Below are 17,290 nucleotides of genomic sequence, written 5' to 3' on the forward strand. Positions count from 1 at the left end.
CAGTTTGCATCAAAACTTACAGGTGTTAACAGGTTAAGCTTTCTTCATCACTGCCAAAGTCTATACACAAGAACCATGCCATACTGTGACCCGTCCTCTGCATGGTGTAACTTAGAGAAAAAAAAAAAAAAGAAAAAAAAAAAGAGAGGGAGAAGTCTCAAACGCAGTGTAACAGTCAACACTGCAACATTAAAAGGGCCTGAACTGATGACTTGTTTCATTAGAACCAGAAGGGTTGTTTTTTTTTTCCCAGTCTTGCTTTTCAGAATCATGTGCCTACATTACCCACAATGCAACTCAAAAGATAACAGTTCGGTTTGGGATCTGTGTGGGTGACATCAATAGTTGCCGATGTTGGCTGCAGCCACCCTTTTATTTTATTTATGTATTTATTTATTTGCACCAAAAAAAGACAGTTACACTAAAAAAAGAAAACATGAAACAAGAATAGTAGAAGAAGGACCTCCCCAAGAAAACCCTAAAGAAAAGATGAGGGTAAGAGCTTCTTCAGGACGCTGCTCCTTTAAACAAACTCTTAAAGATGGAGGAGGTTACCCTGCCATACAACGGGTGGATTGTTTTCGCTCAGATGTTATTCCGTTAATACAGGCTGTGGACATTGCCAAGTGCTGATGAACCATTTAAGTGGAGCTCCGAGGTGAAATCTAAAGGTCTCCTTCCAAACAGGCGTCAGGCTTGTTTTCTGTCTTCTCTGTGCCTGCCTCATGGCCGACAGGACGTGGTGAAAGTAGAAAGCCTTGGGTCAACAGCATGACACCACTTTAACTAGCAGCCTGATTCATCATCAAAATATTATGGTATGAACTTCGAGCAGCCATTACAGTCGCCTGACTCTCTCCTCTGCCAACTGCCAGCTTTAATTACTTGCAGCTGATTCCCAGGGTTTGGTGTGTATATCAGATACTTAACCCTCCCATTGTTACCACTCGCTGTGTACAATAGACAAACCTGGGACATACTGAAACCAGCCCATGCCTCTTCATTCCCATAGCCCTCCGGTCTCTTACAGCTCGCTTTAGAAGAGCAGGGAATGCTGGTTCCCAGAAAGGGAGCTTAAAAACTGGACTCAGCAAACTCATATAACTCACAATGAACCACACATACACACAGGATTCTAGTGTGGTTTTGCTGCTTATTTGCTGAGTTCTCTAAACAAAATCACAGACACTCATGCGTGCACATGCACACAACGCCCCCACCTCCTCCTCCACAAAAACACTTTCCCTGCCCCTGCATTTACACTTTAACTCCACAGTCTATTCGGGGCTTGCTGACTGACTGCACATGCAGCAACATGTGCTCTTGGTGAGCAACCCTTCCAGTAAACAGATTGCCAACCGCACAGACAGAAAATATGTACTCTTCTCTCAGAGGGGCAGACTCAAAATCACTAGCTAGCCTGTTCAAAGTGTTTCCAGAGTCCACGAGTGCCTTTAAAGAGTGAAAAGAAATATTATATTGCTGCAAATGTGTTTCCTCTTCAGCAGACACACAGGGAGCTGTTCTTTATTTACACTGGACTAAAAACGTGCTGTCTTTCACACAGGAGAAAAAAACATTAAAGAAATAAAAGGATCCGTTTTTTTGTTTTGTTTTTTGTTTTAGCTGGGAGATAAACTGGACCGACTTGCCCACCATGTCATGTTTGGACTTTCAGGCTGCAGTTGTGCTGCGCAGACCCCAGAGGAAAATCCTTCATTGTGTGCCTGCTTGTGATCACAATTACAACAGATTACTTGGCAGACAAAAAAAAAACAAAAAAAAACAACTTCACACTAACAGACAAAGAGCACAAGTCTGATCAAGTCGACTTATACCATCAATACTGGAAATATTTGCCACCCACTTTCAATGTAAACAGAAGAAAAGACAAGAAACCACATCCAGTCAAAGTTACAGATCAGAAACCTTCGCAGAGTTTTCATTTGCCGAGCGTAACAGCTTTCCTTCGTCGTGCCCTCACCATGCTTTGTGATATGTTTATATGGTAAGTAGTGCGGGCTAAAGGTACAAAAAGGCAGCACTCACCATGTGAATGGCAGGACTTACGCTCTCATTCATTTCCCTCACATTCCTGCTGCTTGCACTTACTAGCCCTGGCACCTGGGGCGTGGCACTGGTTTTTTTGGCTGAGCGACTGACTTAACTCCCCTTCTGTCCCCCTCCTCCACTCCACCTACGTCTCTGCCTCTCTGTGCCTTGTTTACTGTGCTCCCAGACCCTTCTCTGTACTTCAACTTGCTCAACAGGTTGGAGGTATTGTCATCTGGAATCCTCTCGAGCAGAAACGCCGCAAATCAAATAACCTACCTATGATGAAACAATTCGAGATATACAATCTTCATTTCCTGAACCTTGTGGAAGCACCTCTGAACAATTAGTGAGGAGGAAGGTGAGAATGAGCTCCCCCTTGTCGGAGCATTTTGGAAATGATTCAGGGCGGTGAAGAAAAACTGTAAAAGGGGCTGTCACCTGCAGCAAACCATGTACAACAACCCTGAAATGTCTACAGCTGAAGCCTCCGTGAAGGCTGCCGGCGACTCCATAGCAACAGAAATCAGGGGACGAGTCTTCTGTGCTCTCCTTACACGACTAGCGTTACAACATTGTGGTCAAGAGTTAAACCCACCTGAGCGTGAAAACGTGTTATTGTGTTTGTCACGCTGATAATCCTTACAAGGTCAAGTGCTGGACTCACACAGGACACCATTTTGACTTGATCCAAGAATGTATGTGTGATGTCACACGGCTCCAGTTTGATAAATGCAACGTCTAGTTTTAAAATTTTATTTCAAGAATTGAATTCTGCTCGATACTAATGGTAGCTGTTTCATTTCCTGTCTGAATATCAGAGCTGTTAATTGACTGGTCAGCAGCACACAGGTTCAGCTGAAGCTGAGCTCAGCTTGTTTGTGGAGAGTGAACATGAAAAGCATTTATAATAACAATACAAGAGTTTATTCTTTCACTTCTAAATGTTCTGCTGTGGTAACATCAGCAAGATTTAATCTTTGTGCTCCTAATAAAAACACTGTTTAACTGTTAATTAAGTTAAAATTAACTGCATGGGCCGATAATGTCACTGTATCCTTTAAGAGCCTTACATAGCATCATGGTATGGTATGTATTGACAAGGCTTCCACTTTGTGTCTGAAATGCTGCATTAAGGGAGTCAACTAAACAAGCTACAGTATCCAAACATGAAATTCTTTAAATGTTCTTCTTTGTATATGTCCACAAATAATCGTCCTTTAAATGCCGTTCTATTAGATCAACCCGTTTCAGTACTGTGGCTGACATTTCAATCAGGGTATAGATACATAAGAACTTTCAAAATCACAGTAGCGTTCGCCTGAGACACAAATTCCAACAAAAAAGTTGAACCAACACCTTCCTAAAGGGAGAGACAGACGGAAGAGTTTTAGAGAGAGAAACCCAAAACACTAGAAAATAAGAGTTCATCTCTTGAAGCACATGTGCTGAATATGTGTGTGTGTGTGTGTGTGATGAAGTGAAACATCCAGCAGGTGTAACTTTAGAGGTGAGAATCCATTTTCTTTTAAAAACAGGGGGAAATGAAACACCACTGGAAAGAAAAGCCAAACCCCATAACAACATTTAACTTTGAACAGCAGTGATCAAAAAGGAAAGAGAGCAACTGTTAAACCTCAGTCGTCTTTAATGTCTTCAATCTTAATAACTAGCATTCTGCTCGAAGGCAGTGGGTGGTACTACTGGATTCAGAACTGCTGAAGTCATGTATTTCATCATGAGGAGTGATAGATGAGTGTTGCATTATTAAGATGTATCACTTGAACTCATCCATACCAGTTGCATCAGAGTCACACGTTGTGAGTCACATTCAAACCAGTTTACCTCCGATAGTCATAAAGGGTTAATATTGTTTGGGTCAATACAGATAATAATGGCTGCAAAAAGTTTCATTTTAAACACGTCATTTTAAAGAAAAAAATAAGACATAATATCAGCAGCATCAGGAACCACTAGTTGCACAGCTTTGTGTCTGACAGCAGAGCCTGTCACTCATACAACAGCAGACATGACTCACATCAAAGTCCGAAAGACGTACCTCTCCTGCCTCTTGCACAACAGCAGCCATTATAAGAGGACTTGTTAGTATGACTGCATTGATAAATACTTTCCTTTTCCTTTGTGATTATTTTATCCATGAAAAAAAATGGATAGAATATGTTGTAGTCAGGAAGTGATGATGATGATCTAAAAAATGTTGGTTTTTTTGGACATCATTTTGACTGGGAGCACAACTACACTATTTACCTTGATTGACTCATGCTGGTCTTTATGTACAAACAGTAAATGCACATTAGGCCTGTGAAGACAAGAGAAGCTCAATCCACTGGATACATTTGAACTTAAGTCAAAGGCCTAGAATGGCTTCATTTATAAAAAAAACAAAAACAAATGAGGCGCTGAACACCGGGACGTTGTCTTTAACTTCAATAAGGGAAACAAAAGATGTTTCTCTTGCCTAGATCTTCTGTTTTGACTTGTACAACATTTCCTACACTGCTAACAATCTTTGCGTTCTGACAGTTAATTGAAAAAGAGTATTAGTCCACGGTCAGCCTGGCTTTGTTGCACATGAATCATTGGTCCAACAGCAGGCTCAGAGGTAGTGGCATGTAGCTCTTTCCTTTTTCAGCTAATCCTGAGGTGAGCAGGAAAGACCTCCAGGCATCAGTTTACACAACTTTTCTTTCAACAAACACCCACCACAATCCTGACTTTACCAAACAGACCACCGAGGCTACTGTGAGGGCCAAACCATCCAGCCACAAGTCTGAGAAACAAAGGTGCTTGTTAGCCGCGCGAAGGGAGGAGGAGAGAGGGAGGGAGGGAGGGAGTCTTATTGTGTGTCCTTGTCTCTCCACACAAATGTGGAAGTGATTGCTGTGTTCTGGGTGACATAATGTTAAACCTTTGGCTCTGTATTCACCAGCAGACTCGAAAAAGATGAAAAGACATTGAGCTTAACATGAAAGCGTGACTTCGGAAAGAAGGAATTCAAACTATTTACAGAGGACAACACACACACGCACACACAAGCTCACACGCGCACACTCACCGAAAAATGCCACGCTTAGATACAGACACGGGAATACACTCCAGTATCTCTCATCAGCAGTGAGGTGAGGGTTTTATTCAACTTCCTGAGAAATCAGGGGAACCTCGCGACTCCGTTTGTCTGAATCAGTGTACGTGTGTCTGACAACAAGACACGCAACTAACAACATCTTACAGTATGACAAAAGCGTTCAACAAAACTTTTGGTGTGGCAACATTTTCATCTGGCTCACAGGAAAACCGGGCTGAAGCAACAGGAAAAGCCTTTAGCAACACCACACGCATACACTCATTGGAAGCATGGAAAAGAAGCCGAGCAGGAATACAAGTTAAAGACACACTCGGTCTGCTATACGAACTAAAGTTTTACTTCCAATTCATGCTGAACCTTTCTCTCAATCCATAGTAGTATTACAAGACAAGCTTTTTTTGGATGTTGATAAAGTGATAGATGTGTCAGATTCTCTGCGCATTCGGTTGTCTCATTTCCTGTCTGAGTCAATCCATTCTGTTCAGCTCCACACAAGTGGCTCCGTCAAAAAAAAAAAAAAAAATCGAGTCGGTGTGTATTTGAAACGGAGTGCGGAGGCCAATCCAGAGAAGGACAGCGGCGTGTTATGTGGAAACAGCAGCATTGACTACAGCAGCGGTTCTCAACTCGTCCAGCCTCAGGACCCACCACAAAGTCCTCCGTGAAAAATCGCGACAACAAATTTCCTCCAATCGGATGGATTGGAGGAAAACAAGATATGTATGCATAAAGTCTTCGGGCTCTGAAGTATCTGAATATCTGCAACTCTGAGCTAACCTTCAGAGCTCATTCTTATAGTGTAGTCATTGTGTTCTCATCTCAGAAGTATCATTCCTTCATTGAAGACTTTTCCAGCATTATGACAATGTGTCATTTCCAGGGCTAGACTGAGCTCATGCCTTCTGATTATAAATTCTTAAGAAGATTTGGTGTTCGGTAGGTTGATAAGGATTTGGAATATTTACTGATTAGTCAGGTGAAAACCACTGCAGGCTGGAAAAGGGGTCAAAACACCTTAACTACAAACACTTTTAGTTTTGTTTTTGGTAAAAACAAAAGTCTGAAATGTGGGGTTACTCCTGCTTGAAATGTTTAAAACCTGCTGTGATTGTGTACAGTATATTTTAAGAGGAGCTAACAGATGTCTGCAGTCGCACTTTTTTTTTTTTTTTTTCTGCAGCTGCCGCCCCTGAGAACTTGTTGAAGACTGTGCAGGTTATCCAGGTAAAAATGCACACATGCCGCTCTGCTTTTGAAGAGCATGTTAAACTGACGTATGCATGTATAAGCTGCTGAAATAACACAAGCAGAAGAGCGGAGAGTTAAAAAGTTGAATGTCTGTTCATGCAGGTTTTGGCTTGCTGAGAAACGAACACTGTAATTCATCTTATTTCACTCATCAAAGAAACTTCCTCTTTGCCAAACTCTGATAGATGAAGGAGTGGCCAGAAGGAGAAACCACCATGACAACACAATTATTGCACAATAAAAGACCGTTACAACAATCACTGCTGCAATGGGAATCTGTTTCATGAGCATTATTATTCTCTGAAGTAGAATCATGTTGACTTTGGAGGTGGAATGAAACGTAAACATTGACAGCCAACATAGAAAGAAAAGGCTCGTATAGGGGAAAAACAATCATTTGCATAAATGCATGCAAAGCTATCATATTGAGATCCTGTTAACCCAAACTTGTTGAGACTTGTCCTGAGGCAGAGGACTCCTGTGTGTGAGACCGTTAAATGTTTATTAAACTATGGAGGAAAAACTTTGAACAGGGTTCAAGGAGCTCAGCAGACCTTCAGCAGCTACTGACAGTTTGTAAGTAACATGCAGTTTTGTGTAGCTGTGACCAACCCCCTCATCTACTCTCACAGAGATTGACGTAAAACCATGCAGAGCTTGAATCAAGTCGAGTGCAAAAAAAAGGTTTCATTCTGATCAGCTTTTAAAGACAGCCCCAGTGCTTCCAGTCATTTGTTTAAAGGTCACTTGGAGACGGGGCGTGTCCTCAGCACACCATAGTCATACACATTCATATTTTAGGATCAACACAAAATTATATCAAATCCAGCGTTTGTTGATGCTAAGTCGGTGTTGTTGAGTGTGACAAAACGTGTCCAAACACTGTTGGGAATGGGTAAATATAAATAAATGATACAGGGCCGTCTTAAAAGAAAGAGGTTGCACTCCCACAGTTTTAACTGAGATCATTCCTCCAGCACAGCCAGACATCTTCCACCGTCTCCAAACCTTTCAGCGCCACTTTAATATAGACAGTAAAAAGGATACCAACAATGACAGGATGCAGGGGAAATCGACCATTTCATTCCCCCTGCCAGTCTCCCAAGGAAGCAGCAGTTGAGTCAGAAAACAGAAATGAATACACAGGATATTAAGGTACCACAAGCAGAGGACTGTAGGGTGGATTGCTTGAATACTTGTTCCAACATTTCTGAAGGTCATGAAATACCTGAGCCTCAGATCTGACAGGTTGCGTAAGAGGCCATGGAACGAGAGTGCCATCCTCTACAAAACCAACAGTGTTTCTAAATTTGGAACGGATCTTTAATACCATAAAGCAATTGTGTCTCAAATGATTCCAAGGAAAGACAGAAATGGAACTGAGGACTAAAAATTCCACCAAATTACAAACCTTTTCCAAATTCAACTGGAATCATACACAACGTCTGCCAAATAAGACATAAAAGCATTTGTTAAAGAGGACATATTATACCCCTTTTTAACTTTTTCAAAAAGTCTCCTGTGGTCTAAATGGAACATCTGTGCTGTGCCGTGGTCAGAATATCACATGAATCAAGTACAAGAGGAGGTTTGTGACCCTGTAGAAACCAGCTCTCCCAGAACGCTTCATTTTGGTGTGTGTGTCTCTTTAAATGCCAGTTTTGTGATGCAACACCTCTATTGCCTGCTTGTGATTAGTTTCAGACAAAAATGATGCTGTTTAGAGTTACGGGGACAATTGAGGTCAGGGGAAATTCGTCATTGTAGTTTCAACAATAAACATGTGGTTAAGGTTAGGCAATAATCAGGTTCTTACCGAAACCCCAACATTGAGAGGTGGTCAGGAATGGGAAATGAACAGTAGTCTCTCTTGTGTCAGTCTGATGTTATGTTCACCCAGCCATCCTTTCAACAAGTAAAGACCAGACAAAATGAAAGCCATCTAAAATCTATCTCCTCGCTGCCTTCAAACCTTTCATAGCTGTTATGGCAGCTTCGGAACGGGCCAACAGCAGGGATAAGTTTTCCTAGCTGGCAAGTATGAGTAATTACGTCTTCAACAGATATGGCCAGTTTTTAACAAAAAGTTGCTGCGTGAAACCCTTTCCTTACTGAGGAGCTACTTTTAAAGACGTCCCAATTGGGCTGAATACTGAGCCTGTTTCCTGTAATGTGTGATGGGAGATTCAGGACACAGAGATCAAACATTTACTTGATTTTTTTTTAAGCTTATAGTTCGTTTATAATCAAATTATACCAAACAGCAACATCATTCCTTTAGGAAGACCAACGAGTTGAATTAACTGCTCTTTGGCACAAACTCAACAAAAACTAAATATGATATTAAGCTTTACAAAGGAAGAGTTATTGTTAGGTTGGTATATTGGAATCCACGAAGATGGAGTTGTGGTTTCAGGTTGTTGTTTTTTTTTCAGTATACATTTAAACATCCTTCTTTTTTGGTAAAATCTTTTTTTGGTAAATCAAGACATCTGTTTTAATGGACTTTGTGAAAACAAAAATACATTCCATTTTTGTTTCCTACTACAGTGAGTTTAGTTTGTCCCTCTCCATCTTTAGCATGCTCCACTTTTCAGAAAAGGTGTGCTCAAACAGGCCGTTTGAAGATTTTCCCTTCATGACATCACAAAGAGTAGTAAGCCTTCCCCCATGGTGGGTGACACTCTCACAGGTAGGTGATTGTTCTGCTCTCTGAGTCTGCCATCTCACTGTAAACAATAAGGCATGGTGCAAGAAAGCCCAAACCACAGACCCTTCCAGAGAGGGGCGTGGTCAGACACAGTTCATTTGCATTTAAAGCTATAGACACAGAAACAGCCTGTTCTGAGCAGGGCTGAAATAGAGGTGTTTAGGCATGATTAAATATAGGATCAGAGTGGATTTTTAACAAGAAACTTCACAGCCTTGTTTCAGGGGGGTCAGATAATCATTTAAATGGTTTAAAAGGAGCCTACTGTGCGCTTGCAAAGAAGCTCTTTTGGAGCAGGTCCTGCCAAGTTGTAACAATAGGGCGTAAATAAAAGTGGATCCATCTCTGAAAAATGTTAATACGGTATATCCAACTTATGAACACGCTTTGAATTGCAGATAAGGCTCATGACTAATGATTTTATCTATTACCAAAATGCAAATCTTAGGCCCAAATAAAAGATTTGATCCCTTTGAGCCATGAACTCCTCGACTACCGTGTAACACAATGTTGCATGATTATGAGCTCCTGACACCTTAACGGCTGCTTCTTATCTGCCAATGGAAAGACGGCTGCCAGCCAAGATTCACCACACTCAATATTTAATGTCCAAGAATCATCTATCTGTGGAAAGAAGCACAAGGGGAAGATGTGAGATCTCACAGGTGCTTTGGGCTTTTTACAGAGAAGTGTAAGAAATCATCTCCAAAATGACTGGAAGCAAAAGCACAAAGTATCACGAGCTTTAAAACCAGGAAGAGAGCATCAACACTGAGCTCCTCTTTATTGGCTGTTGAGTACAACAGCATTTCACCATCGTCATTATAACCCTACTGACAATCAAGTATCATAGATGAGGTAAACATTTAGAAAAGAAGATTTACTTTATTGATCCCCAAAGGGGAAATTCTGTTACACTTTGTTAGTCATGCAACACACACAGGCTGATATTAGAGTAGACATGAACAAACAGGATCCTGTTGACGTACTAATGGAGAGATGCCAAAGTGAGGAAGCAGCCCCCGGCAGGTGCTCCTGAGCTGGTTGGGGATGTTCGGTGCCTTGCTCAAGGGCACCTCGGCAGTGCTCAGAGAGTTGGCACCTCTCCAGCTACCTGACTAATTCCCAGATTTTGGTCCGCAACGGGACTTAAACCGGCGACCCTCCGGTTCCCAACCCAGCGCTACGGCCGCCCCGAATCAGGAGTCTCTTCAGAAAGTAAGATTTTCCAGTTCTGTTGAACTTTCTTCCGTTTTTTTCCCCCTCTTATTTTTGTAGTTTCACAGTAACGTTGAGCTCCTACCGATGAGCTACAGAGGGGAGAGAGGAATATCAATAGAATTGCTAATCCTGCTTTTGATTGACTAAAATTAACTCTGTAACTTTGAACTTATTTACTATAGAAACATCTGACAGCCCTAATCTTTTATTAGTTCAATCACTAAATGACTTTAATGGACAAGCGAAGAGTCATCTATACACAGAGAATTGAACCAGAAAACCGATTTTAGACATGAAACATCAAGTTGTACCTCCATTTTTTCTCAGTGATATCCTGCTTGACAGTATTCTCCTCCCACCCTTTAGATCCTGTGTGTGTGTGTGTGTGTGTGGCTGCTTCAGGTTGAGCTAAGATCTCTTTTCAAAGCAGACCCAATAACCTCATCTGAGGAAACAAAGGTCTGCTACATTCTAGTAGGAGCGACAACGAAATGAATGATGCCAACTTTGCAGCTACGATGAAATACTTGCAATATTGCAGGAATAAAATTCAAAGTTTCACATTTTTTATTCTATTTCAATAATAACTATTACAACACAAATATACTTTTCTCATGTTCTACCTATGATTTTGGAATAGTTTAATAATCCATTAAAAACTGGGGGTTTTTTTTAATTTGCTTATTAATGATGGGTATTATTTTGTACAGATCCAAAGTTATTGAGTTGAACTTTTGTGTGCATTGAGAAATATTTTTTGAAGTGTAAAAATTGTAGAACGGTTAATGACGGGCTTAGGATGAAATCCAGCGTTGACATAAACGTGCCACTTTTAAAACAGTCGTGAAAAAAAGTCATTAGACAGGCTATGATAGTATTGAACAAGTGTGCCACACACTTCAGCAGGTGAAACCACTTATACATTAATATGCTGCGGCCACAACAAAGTCACAAGAGAGCAGTAAATACCAGAGAGGGTGATATTGTGACCTGAGCCTTATCTCTCTTTTTCTCGCAGGTTTGGTTAGTGTTAATGATTAATTTAAAAGAGATTTAGAAGAAGGTATGGCATCGTGACATTGTTTTTTTTTTCTGGAGACATACTTGAAGAATAAACCGGTAATGCCAAACTGAACATACAAATCATGTACATAAACAGCAACTTTACGTTTGACTGTTTAATATAAAAAAAACTAAGACAGACTACTCGTTTCTTTGAAAATCAGTTCCTAAATGACTCACTGCAGGATCTGCAGTCTTATTTTAACAGCAGTTTCATCACTGATTGGTTATGTCATTGACAATTTACTCAGGCATGATTGTGATTTTTTAAAATATATATATATATTTTTTTTAAATTTATTTTATTTATTATTTACATTTTCAGTTTTATTAACACACAGTAGAATAAAAAAAGACAAAGGGGAATTAGAGAAATAAGAAACATAAGGTACAAGTACATGGTTTCTAAAGTACATATAAAAGTAAGATGTGCAACTATTTTCACAAAGTTATTTAAGCAAAACAAAACTTTAGGTTGTCTTTGATCAGTAACAATGTGTGATTTTATTGGATGTCAATAGGAGACATGCAGCGAAAGCACAGGGAACACACTGGTCAACCTGAAGCTGCTGTATGCTCGTCTGTGAAGTTAAAAGCGTGCAGCCATGTGAAAATGCCGATTGCTGTTCGGAGACACTTCTATGTACAGTACTGCAAACTCTTTCTCCCTGTGGCCTCGTCTATGAAAGATAATAACTTGGTTAGAGACAGCTGGGTTACAAACTCTAAATGTACTTGAGCTTATCTTTCAGATGTTTCCCTTCTGCAGTATTCTTTCTTTCATCATCAAATATCAACAAGCTTTTAAGGCAATCAAGTATTTTCTAAGTGCATGCCGCTAAGTTTGCTTAACACAGCAGAGTCAATATTAATAGAGTGCTATTTAAGCCCAGGTTTACACACAGGGCAGCCACAGGGTTAATGATTGAACAGCCTTTGGTGGGTGTCAATCTGAGAAAAAAAAAAAAAAGTATTTCAAGATCTGTGGTCTTACAATTGTTAACCAGATTTCATCAAACTTACGAGAAACCTGTAGCGTTGTTTACTGTGAAACTGATGGGAAGGTATTTTATGACCTGCAATAACCCACAGTCATTTACCAACCGAGGGCCATTCCTATCTGCAGGGAATCTTTTGTCCTTCCTTGGAATTCCCTGTCCCGCCAGCATCATCAATACGTATACAAAGTAACAAACAAATGAAAAAAAATAATAATAACAATGCAGAAATAATATAACTTGATTCTGTGTGATATCCATGATAGAGGATGATGTCTGTTCAATGAACCCGTTCTTCCACAGATGACCAGTGGAGATTTAGCCTGTTCGGCGAGATGCAAAACTGGCTCCCTCCATTCTCACACAGCCGACTGAGGTTACTGACACAAGTAAACGACACTGTGACTAGTGAGTAAACAAGGTCCAACAAGTCTCAACAGCGTTTTTGTTGAATCGAAAGTCACACGAAAGAAAGAAATAAAACATTCTAAACCGTTCTTAAAAAAATGTTATGTGTTCCTTTTTGACTTTGTAAAGAAATGTAGCAATAAAACTCCTCCAGTGGAAAGTTTCCTCATTGTAAGAAGGTAAAAGTATAGGACTGCTGAAGTAGTAAAGGAATGTTTCACAACACTTTTTATAGCTGATTTGAGTGTATAAGACACACTTTGTCTCTTCCTTCTCTCAATCAGTGTCAAACACGCTTCACTCCTCATCAGGTGTGACACGGCACGAGAACACAACAAACATTCAAATGAGGCCTTTTTGTTGACCTTCAGCTTGTTGTATTTAAAAAGCTACTTAAGATTCCCCCTATTCCAAGTGCCTTTTGACCAAATGTGATCTGGAACAAAAAAAAAACAACAACAACAGACTGACATCACATAGCAACAGTATTTACAAGTCTTGTTTTTTCTGCGTTCATCTTTAATGATGACCCCGCTCTATGACAAACCCTCCACCAAATAAACATATTACTATGATGAAAGGTCACAAGGTCACATATTATTCTAAACTCACTTTAGCCTGGCTTTTTTTTTTTAACCCTAATGCGTGACCCAACCCCCTCAATGATAACAAAAGTCTGTCCTCTCTGTCTTTCGCCTGCTCTACTTTTCAGTAAATGTGTGCTAAAACAGGCCGTTTGGAGATGTTCCCTTCATGATGTCAAACAGGGACATAACACCTCCCCCCTGGGGGGGGGGGGGGGGGGGGGGGGGGGGGGTGACACTTTATTATTCTGACCTCTGAGTCCACCTTCCAGCCATTAACAATTCCCACAGCAGCCATGTCTCTGTGATGGTATCTCTAAATGTTGTTAAATGTTTTCAACATATTTAAAAAGTTGTGCCGCGGATGGTTGCTACGGTCGTGTTTTTGTTTACATTAATAGTTTTCTGTTAACCTTCTGTGGTCTTAAATACCAGAGAAGAACTAATTAGCATCAGACTGTCGTCTGTCCAGTTTTTTGTTGTTGTTTTTTTTCCCCCAAAGGCTTTCACTGAACCCGAAAGTTTTGCTGAGATTTTTGCAGGATGAGCAACAGCTCTCTCTGGACTCGGCCTGAGACGCCGCAGATGGGGGGCAAGCAAGCGGGCACGCTCGTCAAACTGAGGCCGCATGGATTACGCAGTGCACTCCCATCAATTCACCTGGCGAGCGTCCGCTCTCTGCCTAACAACACGGACGAGCTGTTGCTCTTAAAAGACAAGAAATTCAAACTTGAGCACATCTGTCGCCCTGTGTTTCACTGAAACCTGACTCAGTGAACAACATCGCGGACAGCTCACTACACCTCCAGGACTTTCAGCTCATCGGAGCAGATGGAGAGACCAGGGGAGGCGGAATATGCTTCCACATAAACGTAGGTTGGTGCACAGATGTCACACAGTGTTGAAGAAGTCATGCACTAATCTGAGCCCTAATCTGTAAACCTTTTTATTCAGCGTGGGAATTCTCCTCCATTGTTCTGGTCGGTGTCTGTCTATGTCTCACCTCAGGCCTGTGTAACAGAGGCGTTCCAGCACCTGGCTGACCAGATGACAGACGTGAAGAAAAAGCATCCTGACGCTCTGATCATCACGCTGGGTGATTTTAACAGAGCAGATCGAACCCACGAGACAACATGTGAAGTTGATTCACATCGCTCTATTCCCCGAGCAGCTTTGGCACTCTCCGACCACTGTCGACTTCACCTCATCCCGACCTACGAGCAGAAGTTCGAAACTGCTAAGCATGTCGTGAGGATTGTAAAGAAATGGGCAGAGGAGTGACTGCACTGATCGGAGTGTTTCTGAAGCTGCATCAGCAAACCTCAACGACTTCACAGACACGGTCACATCTTACATCAGCTTCTGTGAGGACAAGTGTGTGCAGACCAGGACCGGCTGCAACCAACAAGCCCTGGTTTACAACCTCAACTTAGGAAGCTACGTCAGGCCAAGGAGGAAGCCTACAGGAGAAGACCAGGAACAAACTGACGAAGGAGATCAGGGTAGCTGAGAGGACTCATCAAGTAGAATCAGTCAGCTAACAATCTTTGGGTAGTTTGGAGAAGCATTTAAAGAGACATACACACCAAAACGGAGCATTCTGAGAGGGCTGCTTTCTACAGGGTCACAGACCTCCTCTAGTACTTTATTGAGCTTAAATTTTGACCAAAGCACAGCACAGGTGTTTCATTTGGACCACAGGGGGACTGTTTAAAAAGGTAGAAAAGGGGTATGAAATGTCCTCTTTATCCTAACACACAGTCAGTGGATGTGTACAATAAAAAAAGATTAGCATTAGAAAAAAGGATTTATGCTGTATGATGCCTCAGTTACCACTGAGACTGGAAAACACATGAACCAAAACTCTGCACAGTGAAATGTGTTATCATGTCCATGATTACAGTGGCATAATAAAGTAGTATACAGTAGTAATCTACCTGAACTGTGCAATTGCACATAATGGGCATGCGAACGTTGTGCTTTGTTGGATTATGTTGAAACCATTAGAGGTCTGCATAAATGTTTTGAAAAGCTAGGTACAATGGTGTTACACACAACATCACAGAAGACCTGACTACATGGTCTGTCTGAGCAATAAACTGGCTGAGTAATATTAGGCGACACAGTGTAAGCTACACACGCTTGTATGGTATACAAAAAAATTTCTATGATCCTTTTCCCGTTATAATGCAAAAAATGATCTCAGAGAAAAACATGTGCACAAGTCTTACACACATACACTGTGGAAAATCATGCTATTATTCTTTTCTGTTTTTGTTTTCAGACTCAAACCTGCTGTAATGGAAGCAATTTAGTCTGCAGGTTCACTTTAAGTGTTGATAACAAAGTTGATGTTTATGATGGACACACTTGCAGCGCTCAGAGGGCACTGTGTGTAGGTGTGTGCGTGTGCGTGTGTGTGTGTGTGTGTGTGTGTGTGTGTGCGTGTGCGTGTTGTGCCTCTGTGGAGCAGGGGGAGGGGGGTTCTTCGCAGAACAACCCACAGAAAATAGACAGCCCTGTTTTCAGCTGGCAGGGGTAAAGTAAACTGGTCTGACCGGTGTGCATGCTTTCTGCTGAGGGCTTTAGTTTGGTTTGACATAACATTAACATTTTTTTTTTTTTTACCTTTCTCCATGACACCAAACCAAAAGTAAAAACGCTGGAATAACATCTATGTCATGTCATACAGAGATAAACGTAAACTCGAGTCTATTATCAGCAGGCATGTGACAGGAGGGAGTCTATAAGATATGAATGTCAGTGAGAAGAGAGGGGGCTGAACGCCACCACAAACACAGGTAGGCTATAGGTAGAAGAAGTTCACGAGAAAGTACTGAAACAAGTATAACTTATTAAAAGCTGTTAATTTTACCTTTCGAGTACAAGGCTCTGGGATGATTCAGGTCGAGGTCCCCGCTGAAAAGGGAGATAAAGTCAGAGGGCATCGCAATCCCTCAAGATTGGGAAACCGGACACCCACTCACACACCTTCACGTAGCGGGACGGAAAAAAAAATATCTTTCACTGTCAACAAACTTCAAAACTTGTGTTAAGACCACTCCCGTTTCTTCGTTGACCCTGTCCCTAAAGCTGGAAAGCTGTCTTCTCGGTGACTTGTCTGGTGAGAACCCTCTAGGTCCGTCTACGAAGCATGTTGTCGCCAACCGACGTGCCGAGCTACTGCTGCCAACAGCGGGTGACACGCCCACACAAATGACGCAATACGTAAACCGTTACGTCGATATCATTTTTTTTTTATGATAATGAGCTTTGCTAAGTGGTGACCGGTAGTCACTAGTGGTGACTGAACACAGGGAATAACTGAATGAACACATTATTCATACTTAGTTGCAAGAAAATCAAATCTATGACTATATTAGGCTATTTCAAAGTGATTTTTTTCCTGCCAAGTTTCATTATTCTGACTTCTCATTAGTGGCATCATTATATGTATTTATTAAACAGTAAACATAAATAATAACATATTCACATATTTTCGCAACTACTTTTAAAATAAAAAGCTCAGTTTGATCAAAGAGATTAACAACAACTTAATTAGTAAAGGTCATTTTGAATAGGTTGATAGGTTTACCTTGTTGATCAACAGTAGGCCTTAAGCCAATGACACTGCACCCAACCCCAGTCACAAAACCTGCAATTATCATTTGACCTTTTGACCTTTTGACCTTAACAGTTACATACCTTTAGTTATAAATGTATCTTTCTGATACAGGTCATGCACTTCCATACCACAACATACAGAAATCACCTTTGCCCTATAAATGAGTGAAGTATTGTTAAAACAACAATCAAACAAACAAGTGTAACAATAACTAACAGGTTTTAGGATTATCCCAAAAAAATACTTGGAGCCATTTTTTGTGGCAGTAACAACGAA

General features: G+C 41.0%; 1 protein-coding gene across 3 annotated transcripts in view; it reads right to left on the reverse strand.

Annotated features, from left to right (window-relative positions):
• nfat5b (nuclear factor of activated T cells 5b) overlaps positions 1-16,592 on the reverse strand; it is a 34,379-nt gene extending 17,787 nt beyond the window's left edge. For 2 of the 3 annotated variants that reach the window (XM_079340394.1, XM_079340393.1), the window contains exon 1: positions 16,265-16,592. In XM_079340394.1, coding sequence (XP_079196520.1) covers positions 16,265-16,337 — 73 coding nt within the window. In that variant the 5' untranslated portion in view covers positions 16,338-16,592. The remainder of the gene's footprint in view (positions 1-16,264) is intronic. The other variant, XM_079340396.1, reaches the window with a different exon arrangement.
• Positions 16,593-17,290: the final 698 nt, after the last annotated feature.

The sequence above is a fragment of the Symphodus melops genome (genome assembly GCF_947650265.1).
Source record: "Symphodus melops genome assembly, chromosome: 3".
Classification (NCBI taxonomy): Eukaryota; Metazoa; Chordata; class Actinopteri; order Labriformes; family Labridae; genus Symphodus; species Symphodus melops.